The following is a 19,912-nucleotide window of genomic DNA, read 5'->3' as shown; positions in this document are numbered from 1 at the left end:
GCTCAGCGAACTCCAAATAGAATAAATCCAAAAAAACCCACTCCGAGACATATACTGATCACACTGTCAAATATAGAAGAGAAGGAGCAAGTTCTGAAAGCAGCAAGAGAAAAGCAATTCACCACATACAAAGGAAACAGCATAAGACTAAGTAGTGACTACTCAGCAGCCACCATGGAGGCGAGAAGGCAGTGGCACGATATATTTAAAATTCTGAGTGAGAGGAATTTCCAGCCAAGAATACTTTATCCAGCAAAGCTCTCCTTCAAATTTGAGGGAGAGCTTAAATTTTTCACAGACAAAGAAATGCTGAGAGAATTTGCTAACAAGAGACCTGCCCTACTGGAGATACTAAAGGGAGCCCTACAGACAGAGAAACAAAGACAGGACAGAGAGACTTGGAGAAAGGTTCAGTACTAAAGAGATTCGGTATGGGTACAATAAAGGATATTAATAGAGAGAGGGAAAAATATGGCAAACATAATCCAAAGGATAAGATGGCCGATTCAAGAAATGCCTTCACGGTTTTAACGTTGAATGTAAATGGATTAAACTCCCCAATTAAAAGATATAGATTCGCAGAATGGATCAAAAAAATGAACCATCAATATGTTGCATACAAGAGACTCATCTTAGACACAGGGACACAAAGAAACTGAAAGTGAAAGGATGGAAAAAAATATTTCATGCAAGCTACAGCCAAAAGAAAGCAGGTGTAGCAATATTAATCTCAGATAAAATAGACTTCAAATGCAGGGATGTTTTGAGAGACAAAGAAGGCCACTACATACTAATAAAAGGGGCAATTCAGCAAGAAGAAATAACAATCGTAAATGTCTATGCACCCAATCAAGGTGCCACAAAATACATGAGAGAAACATTGGCAAAACTAAAGGAAGCAATTGATGTTTCCACAATAATTGTGGGAGACTTCAACACATCACTCTCTCCTATAGATAGATCAACCAGACAGAAGACCAATAAGGAAATTGAAAACCTAAACAATCTGATAAATGAATTAGATTTAACAGACATCTACAGGACATTACATCCCAAATCACCAGGATACACATACTTTTCTAGTGCTCACGGAACTTTCTCCAGAATAGATCATATGCTGGGACATAAAACAAGCCTCAATAAATTTAAAAAGATTGAAATTATTCAAAGCACATTCTCTGACCACAATGGAATACAATTAGAAGTCAATAACCATCAGAGACTTAGAAAATTCACAAATACCTGGAGGTTAAACAACACACTCCTAAACAATCAGTGGGTTAAAGAAGAAATAGCAAGAGAAATTGCTAAATATATAGAGACGAATGAAAATGAGAACACAACATACCAAAACCTATGGGATGCAGCAAAAGCAGTGCTAAGGGGGAAATTTATAGCACTAAACGCATATATTAAAAAGGAAGAAAGAGCCAAAATCAAAGAACTAATGGATCAACTGAAGAAGCTAGAAAATGAACAGCAAACCAATCCTAAACCAAGTACAAGAAAAGAAATAACAAGGATTAAAGCAGAAATAAATGACATAGAGAACAAAAAAACAATGGAAAGGATAAATATCACCAAAAGTTGGTTCTTTGAGAAGATCAACAAGATTGACAAGCCCCTAGCTAGACTGACAAAATCAAAAAGAGAGAAGACCCATATAAACAAAATAATGAATGAAAAAGGTGACATAACTGCAGATCCTGAAGAAATTAAAAAAATTATAAGAGGATATTATGAACAACTGTATGGCAACAAACTGGATAATGTAGAAGAAATGGACAATTTCCTGGAAACATATGAACAACCTAGACTGACCAGAGAAGAAATAGAAGACCTCAACCAACCCATCACAAGCAAAGAGATCCAATCAGTCATCAAAAATCTTCCCACAAATAAATGCCCAGGGCCAGATGGCTTCACAGGGGAATTCTACCAAACTTTCCAGAAAGAACTGACACCAATCTTACTCAAACTCTTTCAAAACATTGAAAAAAATGGAACACTACCTAACTCATTTTATGAAGCTAACATCAATCTAATACCAAAACCAGGCAAAGATGCTACAAAAAAGGAAGACTACCGGCCAATCTCCCTAATGAATATAGATGCAAAAATCCTCAACAAAATACTTGCAAATCGAATCCAAAGACACATTAAAAAAATCATACACCATGACCAAGTGGGGTTCATTCCAGGCATGCAAGGATGGTTCAACATAAGAAAAACAATCAATGTATTACAACACATTAAAAACTCGAAAGGGAAAAATCAATTGATCATCTCAATAGATGCTGAAAAAGCATTTGACAAAATCCAACATCCGTTTTTGATAAAAACACTTCAAAAGGTAGGAATTGAAGGAAACTTCCTCAACATGATAAAGAGCATATATGAAAAACCCACAGCCAGCATAGTACTCAATGGTGAGAGACTGAAAGCCTTCCCTCTAAGATCAGGAACAAGACAAGGATGCCCGCTGTCACCACTGTTATTCAACATTGTGCTGGAAGTGCTAGCCAGGGCAATCCGGCAAGACAAAGAAATAAAAGGCATCCAAATTGGAAAAGAAGAAGTAAAACTGTCATTGTTTGCAGATGATATGATCTTATATCTAGAAAACCCTGAGAAATCAACGATACAGCTACTAGAGCTAATAAACAAATTTAGCAAAGTAGCGGGATACAAGATTAATGCACATAAGTCAGTAATGTTTCTATATGCTAGAAATGAACAAACTGAAGAGACACTCAAGAAAAAGATACCATTTTCAATAGCAACTAAAAAAATCAAGTACCTAGGAATAAACTTAACCAAAGATGTAAAAGACCTATACAAAGAAAACTACATAACTCTACTAAAAGAAATAGAAGGGGACCTTAAAAGATGGAAAAATATTCCATGTTCATGGATAGGAAGGCTAAATGTCATTAAGATGTCAATTCTACCCAAACTCATCTACAGATTCAATGCAATCCCAATCAAAATTCCAACAACCTACTTTGCAGACTTGGAAAAGCTAGTTATCAAATTTATTTGGAAAGGGAAGATGCCTCGAATTGCTAAAGACACTTTAAAAAAGAAAAACGAAGTGGGAGGACTTACACTCCCTGACTTTGAAGCTTATTATAAAGCCACAGTTGCCAAAACAGCATGGTACTGGCACAAAGATAGACATATAGATCAATGGAATCGAATTGAGAATTCAGAGATAGACCCTCAGATCTATGGCCGACTGATCTTTGATAAGGCCCCCAAAGTCACCGAACTGAGCCATAATGGTCTTTTCAACAAATGGGGCTGGGAGAGTTGGATATCCATATCCAAAAGAATGAAAGAGGACCCCTACCTCACCCCCTACACAAAAATTAACTCAAAATGGACCAAAGATCTCAATATAAAAGAAAGTACCATTAAACTCCTAGAAGATAATGTAGGAAAACATCTTCAAGACCTTGTATTAGGAGGCCACTTCCTAGACTTTACACCCAAAGCACAAGCAACAAAAGAGAAAATAGATAAATGGGAACTCCTCAAGCTTAGAAGTTTCTGCACCTCAAAGGAATTTCTCAAAAAGGTAAAGAGGCAGCCAACTCAATGGGAAAAAATTTTTGGAAACCATGTATCTGACAAAAGACTGATATCTTGCATATACAAAGAAATCCTACAACTCAATGACAATAGTACAGACAGCCCAATTATAAAATGGGCAAAAGATATGAAAAGACAGTTCTCTGAAGAGGAAATACAAATGGCCAAGAAACACATGAAAAAATGTTCAGCTTCACTAGCTATTAGAGAGATGCAAATTAAGACCACAATGAGATACCATCTAACACCGGTTAGAATGGCTGCCATTAAACAAACAGGAAACTACAAATGCTGGAGGGGATGTGGAGAAATTGGAACTCTTATTCATTGTTGGTGGGACTGTATAATGGTTCAGCCACTCTGGAAGTCAGTCTGGCAGTTCCTTAGAAAACTAGAGATAGAGCTACCATTCGATCCAGCGATTGCACTTCTCGGGATATACCCGGAAGATCGGAAAGCAGTGACACGAACAGATATCTGCACGCCAATGTTCATAGCAGCATTATTCACAATTGCCAAGAGATGGAAACAACCCAAATGTCCATCAACAGATGAGTGGACAAATAAAATGTGGTATATACACACGATGGAATACTACGCGGCAGTAAGAAGGAACGATCTGGTGAAACATATGACAACATGGATGAACCTTGAAGACATAATGCTGAGCGAAATAAGCCAGGCACAAAAAGAGAAATATTATATGCTACCACTAATGTGAACTTTGAAAAATGTAAAACAAATGGTTTATAATGTAGAATGTAGGGGAACTAGCAGTAGAGAGCAATTAAGGAAGGGGGAACAATAATCCAAGAAGAACAGATAAGCTATTTAACGTTCTGGGGATGCCCAGAAATGACTATGGTCTGTTAATTTCTGATGGATGTAATAGGAACAAGTTCACTGAAATGTTGCTATAGTATGTAACTTTCTTGGGGTAAAGTAGGAACATGTTGGAAGTTAAGCAGTTATCTTAGGTTAGTTGTCTTTTTCTTACTCCCTTGCTATGGTCTCTTTGAAATGTTCTTTTATTGTATGTTTGTTTTCTTTTTAACTTTTTTTTTCATACAGTTGATTTGAAAAAAGAAGGGAAAGTTAAAAAAAAAAAAAAAAGAAAAAAGACAAACAAGGAAAAAAAAAAAAAAAAACAAAAACGATGTAGTGCCCCCTTGAGGAGCCTGTGGAGAATGCAGGGGTATTCGCCTACCCCACCTCCATGGTTGCTAACATGACCACAGACATAGGGGACTGGTGGTTTGATGGGTTGAGCCCTCTACCATAAGTTTTACCCTTGGGAAGACGGTTGCTGCAAAGGAGAGGCTAGGCCTCCCTGTATTTGTGCCTAAGAGTCTCCTCCTGAATGCCTCTTTGTTGCTCAGATGTGGCCCTCTCTCTCTGGCTAAGCCAACTTGAAAGGTGAAATCACTGCCCTCCCCCCTACGTGGGATCAGACACCCAGGGAAGTGAATCTCCCTGGCAACGTGGAATATGACTCCCGGGGAGGAATGTAGACCCGGCATCGTGGGATGGAGAACATCTTCTTGACCAAAAGGGGGATGTGAAAGGAAATGAAATAAGCTTCAGTGGCAGAGAGATTCCAAAACGAGCCGAGAGATCACTCTGGTGGGCACTCTTACGCACACTTTAGACAACCTTTTTTAGGTTCTAAAGAATTGGGGTAGCTGGTGGTGGATACCTGAAACTATTAAACTACAACCCAGAACCCATGAATCTCGAAGACAGTTGTATAAAAATGTAGCTTATGAGGGGTGACAGTGGGATTGGGAATGCCATAAGGACCAAACTCCACTTTGTCTAGTTTATGGATCGATGTGTAGAAAAGTAGGGGAAGCAAACAAACAGACAAAGGTACCTAGTGTTCTTTTTTACTTCAATTGCTCTTTTTCACTCTAATTATTATTCTTGTTATTTTTGTGTGTGTGCTAATGAAGGTGTCAGGGATTGATTTAGGTGATGAATGTACAACTATGTAATGGTACTGTAAACAATCGAAAGTACAATTTGTTTTGTATGACTGCGTGGTATGTGAATGTATCTCAATAAAATGATGATTAAAAAAAAAAAAAAAAGTACATTCAACACCAAAAAAAAAAAAAAAAAAAAGTGTACAGTGAGAATTAAATACTTAATCTTTACATATACACAAGGCTTGCTGTGAAAGCGTATTTGCTTATAAACATATAAAAATACTTGTTTACTAGTTTGATAAAAAATAATGTATAAATGTATATAGCAAAAACATTAGTTATCTCCATCCCTGGAAAGAGCAATTCCATACTTTATATTACTTCAAACAAAAAAGTTTTAATTTTTGTTTTAAATCCCTTGTCTAGAAACACTTGACAAGGAAGACAGAAATTATTTATTTCTACCTTCAACATGGCTGTGAAGAGTTAAATTTACAAACTTATAACAATGAAATGCTTGATTCCAAAATATACTCAAATATTTGGCCACATAGACTAATACCATCCTTGAGAATAGGAATAGTAATAAAGTCTGTGTATCCAGGTTTAAATACAATACGCATTTTGGTATTTTGGTCACTGCATAACAAAAGCTCTAGCATCACTAAAGGTCTGAGATGTTTTACTTTTGCAGATTCAATTCGGAGTATATGAGGCTAATTAAAGCTGGCATCATAATTGTTAAAGATGGGCAAAAATTCACATTAAAAAAAAAACTCGCAAGTTTCTATTCACAGTAATCATAAGCAATATGATTCCTGAAGTTAAAAATTGTTTCACAAGATAAAACTTCAGCTTGGCCAGCTTGGGTTGCAAAACAGATTCATCCTTATTAAAATGTAGGTCTTAATAATGTGTCTATATATAGAGAGAGAGACACACATTTTTTAAAGAAATCAGATAATCTTAGAAGCAGCCTTTGTGTTTCCTTTGAATATGTCTTGAAATGACCAGTATTATCTTCACAGAAAGAATTAGCCAGCTTCTTGGTCTAATCAAACTTGGTTGTTTAAGGCTAAAAAGGTACAGCAAGATGTAAATTGTAAGAAGTGAAGGAGTAGATAAGGGCTTTTCCTGGCGGTAGCTAAAATTCATGGGATTCTTAGAGAAGAACACAATAGCAGCCTTCCTTATCTCCCCCCCCCCACCTTAGTCCTGATGAAGGAGGACATTTCCTACCCTTGTAATTTCCTTGTTTAGGAATGTGTTGTTAACCTCCATGTATTTGTGAAAGAGCTGGTTCTTTGGTGGTTATTAATTTCTAATTGCATTCCATTATGGTTAGAAAATATGCTTTGAATAATTTCTATCTTTTTAAATTTATCAAGACTAGTTTTGTGCCCCAGCATATGATCTATCCTGGAAAATGTTCCATGGGCTCTAGAGAAGAATGTATATCCTGGTACTTCAGGATGTAATGATCTTTTTATGTCTATTAAGTCTAATTGATTTATCATGTTGTTTAGGTTCTCACTTTCCTTACTGGTCCTCTCTCTAGTTGTTCTAGCTATAGAAGACAGTGTGTATGAAGTCTCCCACTATTATTGTAGACTTGTCGATTGCTCCCTTTAGTTTAGCCAATGTTTGTCTCATGTATTTTGGAGTTCCTTGATTGGGTGCATAAACATTCATGATTGTTATTTCTTCTTGATGAATTGTCCCTTTTATTAATATATAGTGTCCTTCTTTGCCTCTTATGACATCTTTGCATTTAAAGTCTATTTTGTCCAATATTAGTATAGCTACCTCAGTTTTCTTTTGGTTGCAGCTTGTGTAGAATATTTTTTTCCATCCTTTCACTTCAGTCTCTCTGTGTCGCAGGGTCTAAGATGAGTCTCTTGTAAACAGCAAATTGATGGGTCATACTTTATAATCCTTTCCACCAGTCTGTATCTTTTAATTGGACAGTTTAATCCATTCACATTCAGAGTTATTACTGTGAATGGAGTTCTCGAACCAGCCATTTTATCCTTTGGGTTTTAGTTGTTAGGTCTGTTTTTTTCCCACTCTCTGTTCTTTTCCTTTAAGTTATCCTTACTAATACTCTTCAGTTCTGTGGCCTTCTCCAGACCTTTCTCTCCTTTCTTTTTTTCTCAGCTGGTAGAGCTCCCTTTAGTATTTCTTGCAGGGCATATCTCTTGTTAACAAATTCTCCTCAGCATTTGTTTTTCTGTGAAAATCTTGAACTCTCCTTCCTTTTTGAAGGAGAGTTTTGCTGGATAAAGAATTCTTAACTGGCAATTTTTCTCTTTCTGAATTTTAAATTTGTCATACCACTGCCTTCTTGCCTCCATGAGTAGTCAGTAATTAGTCTTATGTTATTTCCCTTGTATGTGGTGAATCACTTTTCTCTTGCTGCTTTCAGAACTTTCTCCTTCTCTTTAGCATTTGACAATCTAATCAGTATATGTCTCAGAGAGGATTTATTTGGATTTATTCTATTTGGAGTTCATTGGGCATCTTTGATTTGCATATTTATGTCATTTAGAGGGGTTGGGAAGCTTTCCCCAACTATGTCTTGAAACACTATTCCTAGCCCTTTACCCCTCTCTTCTCCTTCTGGGACACCAATGATTCTTAACATTTTTTCGCTGTGTGTTGTCCATCATTTCTCTGAGATCCATTTCATATTTTTTTATTTTTTCATCATTTGTTCTTTTGTGTATTTGCATCCAATTTTCTGTCTTGCAGTTCACCTACTCTTTCTTCTGCCTCTTCAAATCTGCCGTTGTGTGTCTCTAGTATATTTTTAATTTGATCCACAGTGACTTTTATTTCCATAAGATCTGTTATTTTTTATTTACTCTTTCAAAGTTTTCTTTATGCTCTTCTAGAGTCTTCTTGATTTCCTTTATGTCTTTAGCCATCTCATTGAAGAGATTTGTTTGCACTACTTTAATTTAAATTGCTCCAAATTTTGTGTTTCTACCTGCTTTCTAATTTGTTCATTTGGCTTATCCATGTCTTCTAGATTTTTGAAGTGCTTTGTGACTTTCTGTTGGCTTCTGGGCATTTGCTTGTCTTGATAAGGTTATTTAGGGAAATGCAGGTTTATTTGAGCTTTTATATATAATTTGGGAGAGCTACAGCTCACTGGAATGCAGTTTCCCTATCCTACCAGTAGGTGATGCTTTCAAGCCAGTCTTCCCTAAACTTTTCCTATGCGCTAGGTGGAGTCCAAACCTGATGGGAAACCAGTCAGTGCACCAGTTCTCCATGTGCACTGGGGACTGTCTGACCTGGGGCTGCAATGTGGACCCTGGGCAGTTTGGCAGGGAGTCTGTTCAAGGGCACCCTCCAGGTCAAACATGCCCTGCTCCCTGCCTGCCCTGCACCCACTGGTCTCTGGGGTGTGGGACGGGCTCCTGGTGCATTGATGTGGCGCCCTCTCCTATCCCTGTTTCTTGCCGACACCCCCCAGACTTCCATTCTGGGAGAGTAAATGCTGCCTCACCAGCTAATTGCCAAGGTAGGTGCACGGGAGTGGAGACCCACGCCTCACTCCCTTGCCCGGAGGTCATCTCGCCATTGTCGGCCTGGGAGGAGGACCTGGCCAAACAGACTCACCCCATCCCTCAAGGCGCTATCTCTCCCTTTGTCCATGTCCCTTCCATGTACTGCGGGGGACCCTCTGTGGCCGGTCAGACCCCAAACTTGGTCCCAGGAGTCCTCTAGCCCTCTCTAGTTTCTTTCATGGAGAAGCCTGTTCCACCTCACCTAGTCTACTATCTTCCTGGAAGTCCCCTTGTAATTTCCTTATAAAGCTGGACTAGTTGATGGGAAACTTCGTCTACATTCATCCTTATCTTTGCTGAGGTCTTCTTGTATGTTACCTTAAGTTGCTATGCTTACTGCTATTCTTCTTCCTATGCTGCCTGTCTTTGATGATCTAGATTTGCTTTGTTAGCAATTAAAATCATCGGAAATTCATCACGGTCCTTTACTCTGAGAATCTGTCTTTGAAACTTATAGATTTCTTCAAAACTGCCTCTATCAGAAAGACCAACAGGAAACCCTCAGCAGTTGTCATAATACTGTTCTCTCATAGCTCCAAACTCTATTTGTCCTGCTGTATCCAGGATATCTAGCCCAGCTGCTCTGTCATCTATCACACACAGCTTTGTACAGGAATCTTTAATGGTTGGATCATAATCCATTATAAAATATGACTGGATGAACTAGATTGTGAGCACTGACTTGCTCACGCCTCCCCCACTTACCACCACGAACCTGGTACTACTCTTGGACAGAGCTTTTCCTCCAGGTTCTGGGGTCGTCACCTAGCCCAGCCTGGCTGCATTGAGCCATTGCCACCTGTCCTAAGCCCAGCTTTGGGGACGTGTGCAGCCAGTAGGCTGCAGATGAGCTGCTGGGTGGGTTCCAAGTGCTGGAGCTGCCGGGATGGCCAGTCCCACCCAAAGTACAGAAAACCCGGGTGTCCACTGGGGCCAGGGCTCGCAGCTGCCAGGGAGCATGCTCCTCTACCCATCTCTGCGGTGCCAGCCAAATGCAGCCTTCAGCACTGCTAAAAATGGCCATCTGGTTGGGGTTTTTTATATATGCCCTTTGTCATGTTAAGGAAGTTTCCTTCTATTCTTAGTTTACTGAATGCTTATCGGGAAGGGGGGCTGAATTTTGTCAAATGCTTTTTCTGCCTCAGTTGCGATGATTTTTTTTCCCCCTTCTATCTATTAATGTATTACATTAATTGATTTTCTTATTTTGAACCACCCTTACATTCCTGGGATAAATCCTCCTTGATCTTGGTATATAATTCTTTTAATGTGCAGTTGGATTTGGTTTGCTAGTTTTTTGTTGAGGATGTTTGCATTTATATTCAGAAGAGATATTGGTCTGTAATCTTTTCTTTTGATATCTTTGATTGGCTTATTTAAAAGGGTGAAGCTGGTCTCATGGAATGAGTTAGGAAGTGTTCTCTCCTCTTCAATTTTTTGGAAGAGTTTGAGTAGGATTGGTGTTAATTTTTCTTGGAATGTTTGGTAAAATTCACAAGTGAAGCAATGTGGTTGTGGGCTTTTCTTTATTGGGAGGTTTTTGATTACTGAGTCATTCTCTTACTGGTCTGTTGAAATCTTTATTTCTTCTTGAGTTAGTGTAGGTAATTTTTGTGTTTCTAGAAATATGTCTGTTTCATGTAAGTGATCTAATTTGTTAGCATACAATTTAAATACAATCTCTTTTAAACTTTATTTTGTGGAGTTGGTATTAGTGTTTCCCCTTTCATTCCTGTTTATAGTTTTTTACATATTCTCTTTCTTTTTCTTTGTCAGCCTAGCTAAAGGTTTGTGGATCCTTTCAAAGAATCAAGTTTTGATTTTGTTGATTTTCTCTATTGTTTGTGTATTCTCTGCTTCATTTGTCTCTGCTCTTATCTTTGTTATTTCCTTCTGCTGGTTTTGGGTTTAGTTTGTTCTTATGTAGATCCTCCAGTTGTGAGGTTTCTGATCTGAGATCTTCTTTTTAATGTAAGCATTTAGAGCTATAAATTCCCCTCTCAGCACTGACTTTGCTACATCCCATGAGTTTTGATAGCTGTGTTTTTGTTTTCATTTGCCTTAAGATATTTCCTAACTTCACATCTGATTTCATCTTTGAATCATTGGTTGTTAAGAGTGCATTATTTAATTTCCACATATTTGTGATTTTTCCAGTTTTCTTTCTGTTATTGATTTCTAGCTTCATACCATTGTGGTCAGAGAAGGTGTGCTGTGTGATTTTCCATCTTTTAAATTTGTTGAGACCTATTTTCTGACCTAACATATGGTCTTCCTTGGAGAGTGGACAATGTGTTCTAGAGAAGAATGTGTTTTATTCTGTCACTGGTGGGTGACATTTTCTGTATGTGTATGTTATATCTAGTTGGCTTATAGTATCATTTAGATTTCTCTTTTTTTAACTGATGTTCTGTGTACATGTTCTGTCCATTTCTTGAAAGCAGTGTATTGAGGTCTCCTACTATTAATTTTGAACCATCTATTTTTCCCATCAGTCTGTCAATATTTTCTTTATGTATTTTGGGGCTCAGTTAATAGGGGCATATACATTTATTGTTGTTATGTCTTCTTCTTGAGTTGACCCTTTATCAGTATAAAGTGACATTTTATGTCGCTTTTAACAGATTTGACTTAAGGTCTAATTTATCTGATATTAGTATGAACTACAGATAATGCAGGACTTTATCTGTATTTTGTTATTTGGTCTTTGTAAGTCTTAGGCTTATTTTGTCCCTCAATTCTTCTGTGAATGCCTACTTTTATATTTATTTGATTTTTTTTTTTGTATTATATGATACCATTTTGAGTTCCTTTTCATTTCTCTCTGTATAAATTTTTCATATATGTTCTTTGTGATTACTCTGGGACTTAAATTTAACATCCTAATCTATAGCAATCATGTTTTATTTGATATCAACTTAACTTCAATAGCATACACTGTACAGTGTTCCCATATGCCTCTATCTTCCCACTTTTTTGCTTTACTTGTTAGATATTTCATCTTCATACATTAATGTGTCCAAAACCATAGGTTGATCATTGACAGTTTGACTACTGTGTGACTGGCATGCTTCTCTTCAAGTTTATACTGTTTGGAGTTCATTGAACATCTTGGATGTGTATATTTCTGTCTTTTGTTAAATGTGGGATTTTGTTAGCTATTATTTCTTCGAATATGCTCTCTACCCCTTTCTCTCTTTCTTCTCCTTCTGGGACTCCCGTAATGTATATATTGGTATATTTGATGGTGTCTCAGAGGTTTCTTAGACCCTGTTTACCTTTTTTCATTCTTTTTACTTTCTGTGTTTCAGCCTGAATCATTTCAATTATCTTGTCTTCAGATTTACTGATTCTTTCTTCTGGCAACCTTATCTGCTCTTGAAATCCTCAAGGGAATTTTTCATTTCTGTTATTTTGGTCTTCAGCTCCATTATTTCTGTTTGGTTCCTTTTAAAAATTTCTGTCTCTTTATTGAACTCATATTTTTTATTCATTGTTTTCCTGCTATCCATTAGTTCTTTCTCTGTATTTTCCTTTATTTCCTTGAACATACTGAGGGTAATTTTTGTAAAGTCTTTGTCCAGTATGTCCAAACCTGGTCATCTCATTGATGGTTTCTGGATTTTTGATGGGCCATCATTTCCTGTTTCCTTGTTTGTCTTGTAATCTTTTTTTGCACACTGTACATTTTTATATTTCAAAGTTTTAATTCTGGGATTAATCCCTGAACTCTCTGTTCCTTAAGTTTGTATCTAGCTAACAATATGACAGAGATGTTCTTGAGTATCAGGAGCTAACAAAAACAAAGAAGCCAATGAAAAAACACTTTTCACCATCCTTTCAAATTGACCCTGCATTGGCTGCTGCTCTTCAGAGTTTAACCCCCCTATCAAGAAGGTCAGCCCTAGGCTAATGTGAATTGTAGGTTCCTTTTCTGAGCCTGCCTCTTTCTGGGCTTGTGCTTGCTTTTGGCCTTAGGAATTCCCCCATTTACAGGAATTCAAATGTCCCCTCTGCTCTCTATGAAATAGACTTTCTCTCCATAAAACTGCTCTGTTTTATGATTTAAAGTAGAGGTAGTCCTTTGCCCCAGTCACTTTCACTTAATTGTTTCTTATACTACTTTATCTGTCTGCATGCTCCTTCTGCCTACCGGGCAAGTTCTGAGAGGCTGAGTCAGAGACCAACTTCTTGCTTCAGTTTTTCAGGCTGCCACCTGATAGATTGGCCCTGACATATATGCACCCCAGTATGCACATAGAGGTTACTCTATTCCATCCTAAACAGTGACCCACAATGAGAGTGCAGGATGACTCCACCCTGTGCTGGGGGCAGAGTTAGCTGCATTTTCTGCCCAATTACTGCAGCCCTTTAACTGTTTTCCAGAGTTTTGAGGAAGATGGCTCTGCAATTTTTTTTTTAGTTGTTCAAAGATTCTGTGGGGGCAAGGTACCCTAGAGCATCTTACATCACTGTATCGGTGAACCAGAGGGTCAAATAGGTATAAATTTAACAAAAGAACTACAGGACATGTATATTGAAAACTACAAAATATTTGGAAGAAACTGAAGTGCATCTAAATGAATGAAAAGACACCCCATGTTCTTTGGAAGACTTAATATTTTGAAGACGAATAGCCCAATTTAAAAATGGGCAAAAGATTTGAATAGACATTTCTCCAAAGAACTTATACAAATGGCCAATAGGCATATGCAAAGGTGTCAACATCATTAGTCATTAGGGAAATGCAGATCAAACCATAATGAGATACTACGTCAAACTCACTGGGATGGCTAAAATAGAAAAGATAGACAATAGCAAGTGTTGATGAAGAGGTAGAGAAATTAGAACCTTCATACATTGCTAGTGAGAATATGAAATGGTGCAGCTGCTGTGAAAAACAGTCTGGTGGTTGCTCAAAATTCTAAACATAGAGTTACCATATGACATAGCATATGAGGGAAATGAAAAACATGCATCTACATAAAACTTTTAAATGAATGTTCATAGAACATTGTTCATAATAGCCAAAGAGTAGAAACGTCTCAGATGTTGATCAACTGATGATGGGTAAACAAAATGAAAAAATCCAAACTAAGAAATTCTATTTAGCAATAAAGATAACTGAAGTATTGACCTATGATATAACTTTGATCAATCTTGAAAATACTAGGCTAAGTAAAAGAAGCCAGTCACAGATTGCATACTATATGAATCCGTTTATATGAAATATCCTGAATTGGCAAATTTATAGAGAAAGACAGTAAATGAGTACTTGCTTATGACTGGAGGAATGGGAGGGAAGAATTAGAATTTTCTGCCAATGGATGCTGGATTTCTTTTGGGGAGATAAAAGTGTTCTAAAATTAGGTTGCAGTGATTGTTGCACAACTCTGTGAATATACTCAATACATTGAATTGTATATTTTAACTGGGCTAATTGTATATATGTTTGGATTGAATCATGTCTCCAGTCCTAGATAGGACTGTTGAAGATGTTATTGTTAGTTAAGGTGTGGCCAATCTGAATGAGATCAGGCCTTAATCCAATGGGACTGAAGTTGAAGCCAGAAGTCAGGGGAAAGCGAAGGAGCAGACACAAGAAGAGAGAGATCTCCATGTGATGGAGGATTGCCAGAATGCTATAGACCTTGGGAGAAAGCAAGCCCTGCCAGTACCTTGATATTGGACTTCTAGCCTCCAAAACAGCAGTAGGACAATAAAATCTTGTTGTTTAAGTCTACCAGTTTGTCATAGCAGACAGTTTGTGAACTGTATCTCAATAAAACCATTTTTTTTAAAGACAGACATTATCAGAAGGGATGGAAATAAACATGATTCGCTTCAAATATTATATGTATAGATGAAAGTAAAAGGATACATAAAGATACATCATGGAAATGCTAATCAAAAGAAAGCTGAAGTGGCTGTGTTAATATACAAAGTAGACTTCAGAGCAAAGAAAATTACCAGGGATAAAGAGGAACATTATTTAATGGTAAAAGAGTCAACTCAAGATGGAGAAATAACAGTCCTAAATGTGTATACACCTGACAACCGAGCTTCAAAATAAATGAAGCAAAAACTAACAAAACTGAAAGGAAAAATAATCAAATCCAGAGTTAATAATTGGATACTACAGTCCACCTATCTTGGTGCTCAGTAGAACTTGAAATCAGAAAGTCAGCAAGGTTATAGGAGAACGGAACAACAATCAACTAAATCTAATTCACATTTTTGGAACACTTCATCCAACAACAGTAGAATGAACATTCTTTTCAACATCCACCATTAAAGACCATATCCTGGTTCATGAAACAAACCTTATCAAATTTAAAAGAATGGAAATCATGCAAAGTATATTCTCTGATCATACTAGAATTAGACTAGAAACCAGTCATAGAAAGATAATGGGAAAAACATCCAAACATTTGGAAAATAAAAATAATCATGGGCCAAAGAGGAAGTATTAAGGGAAATTAGAAAATACTGAATTATAATGAAAATACAAAATATGAAAATTTGTGGAATGTGGCTAAAATAGTGGGGAACATGAATGAGAGGGAAATTTATAGTGTGAAATGCTTATTAGAGAAGAATGGTCTCAAGTCAATAATCTTCAATTTCTACCTTCGGAAACTAGAAAAAAGGAGCAAAATAAACCCATAGCAAGCAGAAGAAAGGAAAGAAAGAGTAGAAATCAATGACTTTAAACGAAAAGTAGTAATCAATGTAACCAAAACTTAGTTCTTAAAAAAAAAATCAATAACATTGAAAATCCTATAGCAAGACTGACAGATGGGACAGACGGGGGACAGAGAAGAGCAGATAGGGAAGATAGAGACAATAGGATTTGCTTACGAATTGGATGTGGATTTTGGAAGGAGAGAAAATGACTCCAAAATTTGTAGTTTAAGCAACTGGAAGAATGGAGTTGATATTTAGTGAATTGGGGAAGACTCCATGGGAATGGGAAATATGTATAACAGGTTTTGGATATGTTAGGTTTGAGTGTATTTTTCTGAATACAAAGTTGGATATAGAAGTCTAGAGTTCAAGGTAGAGATTGGGCAAATATCATTTGGAGGATCATCTATCTACACAAGGTATTTAAGTCCATGGGGCCGATGAGATCACCAGAAAGAGAACATAGATAGAGAAGAAGTAAAAAACCATGCCCTGAGGCTCTCCAAGGTTGAGTTGGGAGGAGGAGGAAGAGCAAAAAAATGTGGTAAATAGTATCTCTGAATGCTATCTAGTAAAAAATATGTATATGAGAATGTTATTTAACAATTTATATAATGGTACTCAGGAAAGGGGAAGGGATTAGTGGTGACATTTTGATGTAACTTGATTTCAATTAAAAATACAATTATCTGATGAAAATATGGCAAATAGTCATGTCTAGGTCATGGTATATGGTATATATGTGTTTTATTTTTCTGTACTTTTCTTTATGCTCGAAATATTTCATAATTTAAAATTGAAAAAGTATTCCACAGTCTCTCACTAGACTGGCTGTTTAACACTATGAAGGCAGCTCCTTAAATGGATTCTGGAGCTCTCCTTCACACCTACTTCCTCAATCGTTAGGGGTGTTAATTGGGAATCTTGATTCCACAAACTTCTCTAGATGATTCTGATACATAGCAGGTTTAGGAACCATTGTAACTACTCCACAAATGCCTATCACAGATTCCTATAGGACTGCCATCTCCCTTGTTGTCTATGTGGAACTTCTGTTAATACAGTTTACAGTTTTATTAGTTCTTGGTGGGAAGACTGTCCAAGAGTAAGGAGACCAGGATGGAGAAGGATCTTCAACATGTTATAGAGGAACAACTGAAGGACCTACAAGTATTTTCCTAGGAGGAAAAAAATAAATAAAAAAATAAACTTCTAGCATTTGTCAAATGTTGCAAATTTGGGCATGGCTTTAGAATAGGGATTAGGCTTAAATTTCTCTAGCTTCACTAAGTGGAACCAGCTTTGGGTCTAAATAAGAAAGAGTTCTAACTTTTCATTAATGGAATTGTTTGCTTTTTGGAAGTGATGGATGCCTTATTCCTGAAAGTAGAAGCTCTTAGGAATGTGATACAGGAAATTCCTGCATAGGCTGGGAAATTGACATGGATAACACGACTGGATCTCTATTAGTGTTAAGGTTTTTTGTTTTCTTTTGTTTAATTTTTATTGTGGTAACATACACAACATAAAATTTTCCATTTCAACCACTTTCAAATATACAATTCATTGGTATTAATTACATTCACAATGTTGTGCTACCATGTGATTCTTTCTTGTTGTTTTTGTACAAGTAGTTCAGTTGTCTGATTTTTCTACAATGAACATGGAATTCTTGAGTAAACTTTTTTTTTTTTTTTTTTTTTTGGCCAGAAAGAAATAATGCTTATTACTTACTTCCCCCACTGTCCCCAGTCATCTTTTGGAAGATCTTTCTTTTTAGCAAGGAATGCTTTTCCATTCCTTTATTCTTATCATGTGTCCCATTCCACCATGTCAGAGAGATACCTGGGAGATATTATTTACCTCTCTTTGTTAAAATAACAAATTTTATTTATCACTGATACGCTGTATATTTTTACAGCAGTATTTCTAACCTTGTTTCTTAAAGTTGTGGGCTTCTCTTCCACTGTAGAGGTGAAGGTTGAAAAAAAACAATTTGGTCTTTTTAAATGAAGATCACTGACACTATTTAGAAAATGGTTACTTGTTAATTAATGAAATACCTCACAATGGAGTCATCTCTTCTAAGGGACATTTTATTCCTCTACATGTGCCTTGTATGTAGAAGAGCACTGTGAGAATTTTTGAATGTATTACTATCTCTTTTGGGTAGTTATAAAATGAAATATAGCTAGCCTGTAGCACGTCATTATAATAGCAGGTGCTAAATAAAAGTTTCCTTGACAAAATAATTTAGGTGTCTAGTCGAGTATTGTTCATTTAACCCGAGATTGGAAAAAGTCTAGCAATTTTTTTTTCTTTTTTTGGTAAAGGAATTCTCCTAAGCCAAATTTTAGTCTTTACCATTAATGGAATTCTATTTTCACAGAAAAATTTTGAAAGACCTATCTTCTGAAGATATACGGGGCAGAAAAGGAGACGGAGAAAACCCTGGAGTCTCTACTGTCACTTCTATGTCTGTTCCAACTCCCATCTATCAGACTAGCACCGGCCAGTACAGTACGTATAGGTATTTCTAAATGAGAGACATATGAGAACATGCCATGGAAAGAAGCAGTGTGTAGAAAGAATGTCAGACTTTATAATTGTGATTATTAAAGGGTAATTTTGAACTTTTATTATGTGCCACGTATAATGCAAAGTACTTTTTTGGCATTATCTCATTCAGTCTTTACAACAATTTTGTGAGGTAGGTACTGTTATAATTTTATGAGGGAACTGAGCCTTAGAGAATTAGATAATGACCCTAAAGTCAAAGTGATGTAAGTGAGGTAGCCAGAAATCAAAACTAAAACTAGAGATGAAATTTTACCCCAGACTATTGTGCCTTTACAAACTTCTCTTTTGGACTCTAGCCAGTTATGTCCATGGCCTTAATTCCAGCCAAAATTACTGTTTGGATTAGTCGCATAGTGAAAGAGTAAACACAAACACTGAATTTTCAGTTTGAGGCTAAAGAAGTGTGAATCAGAAGGAGGATTCAGACTGCTTTGCAATGTGATTTTTGACATGCCCACCATAAATAATCAGGGACTGGTCAACTTTAATAAATCACTAAATCTCTAGATCTGAAAATGCTGTTACAAAGATTAGTCTGTAAATAGAAAAAAATGAACATTACTAGTGTACAGAATCCCATCTAGGGGCTAGATAAAGTTGTAAAGAAAGCAGATATGGTCCTTACCTTTTGAAAGAAAAGCTTATTGTCAGAGGAGACAGACATAAAAAATAAAGTGTACCTACTACAAATATAAATGTACGTATCCCCATCAAATGTTTGTCAGCAGTCTATAGATTAGTAACTTGTACTTGTGTTGACACTCAGATTTTTTTTGCCTAATAATTTAGTAAATGAGGTCTCCTTGTTTATTTAAATGATATTGGCGAAACTGACAAGGTAATGAATTAGCCATTGTTCCAGTTTGCTAATGCTGCAGTTTTGCAAAACAGCAGAAATGGATTGGCTTTTATAAAGGGGGGTTATTTGGTTACAAAGTTACAGTCTTAAGGCCATAAAGTGTCCAAGGGAAGGCATCAACAACAGGGTACCTTCACTGAAGGATAGCCATCGGCATCCGGAAAACCTGTTAGCTGGGAAGGCATGTGGCTGGCGTCTGCTTGCTCCCAGGTTGTGTTTCAAAATGGCATTCTCCAAAATGTTGCCCTTGGAGCATTTTGTCCTCTCTTAGCTGCAGCTCCTCTTCAAAATGTCACTATCCTTTACTCTCTGGGGTCCCTCTGTTTGTGAGCTCTTTTTATAGGACTCCGGTGAACTAATCAAGACCCACCCTGAATGGGTGGGGCCACATTTCCATGGAAACATTCAATCAAGAGGTCACACCCTAATCAAAGGAACCACTCACAGTTGGGTGGGTCACGTCTCCATGAAAACAAATTAATCCAATATTCCAACCTAATCAACACTAATACATCTGCCCCCACAAGATTGCATCAAAGAATATGGCTTTTTCTGAGGGACATAATATATACAAACCAGCACAGCCATCAATATATTTTCAAGTTTTAATTTTTAGCTTTGCTTCCAATTTGTTATGAAAAATTTCGAACATACAGAAAAATTGAAAGAACTGTACAACAGTATACCAC

At 36.8% G+C, this 19,912-nt stretch overlaps 1 protein-coding gene across 4 annotated transcripts in view; it reads left to right on the top strand.

The window, feature by feature from the left end:
* The window catches only part of ATF1 (activating transcription factor 1), a 108,957-nt gene that overhangs the window by 74,874 nt on the left and 14,171 nt on the right, over window positions 1-19,912 (top strand). For all 4 annotated transcript variants that reach the window (XM_037846106.1, XM_037846103.1, XM_037846104.1 and 1 more), the window contains one exon: window positions 18,174-18,304. In XM_037846106.1, coding sequence (XP_037702034.1) covers window positions 18,174-18,304 — 131 coding nt within the window. The remainder of the gene's footprint in view (window positions 1-18,173; window positions 18,305-19,912) is intronic.

This window comes from Choloepus didactylus, chromosome 8, assembly GCF_015220235.1.
Source record: "Choloepus didactylus isolate mChoDid1 chromosome 8, mChoDid1.pri, whole genome shotgun sequence".
Taxonomy (NCBI): Eukaryota; Metazoa; Chordata; class Mammalia; order Pilosa; family Megalonychidae; genus Choloepus; species Choloepus didactylus.
This window is presented reverse-complemented; position numbering and strand designations above follow the sequence as displayed.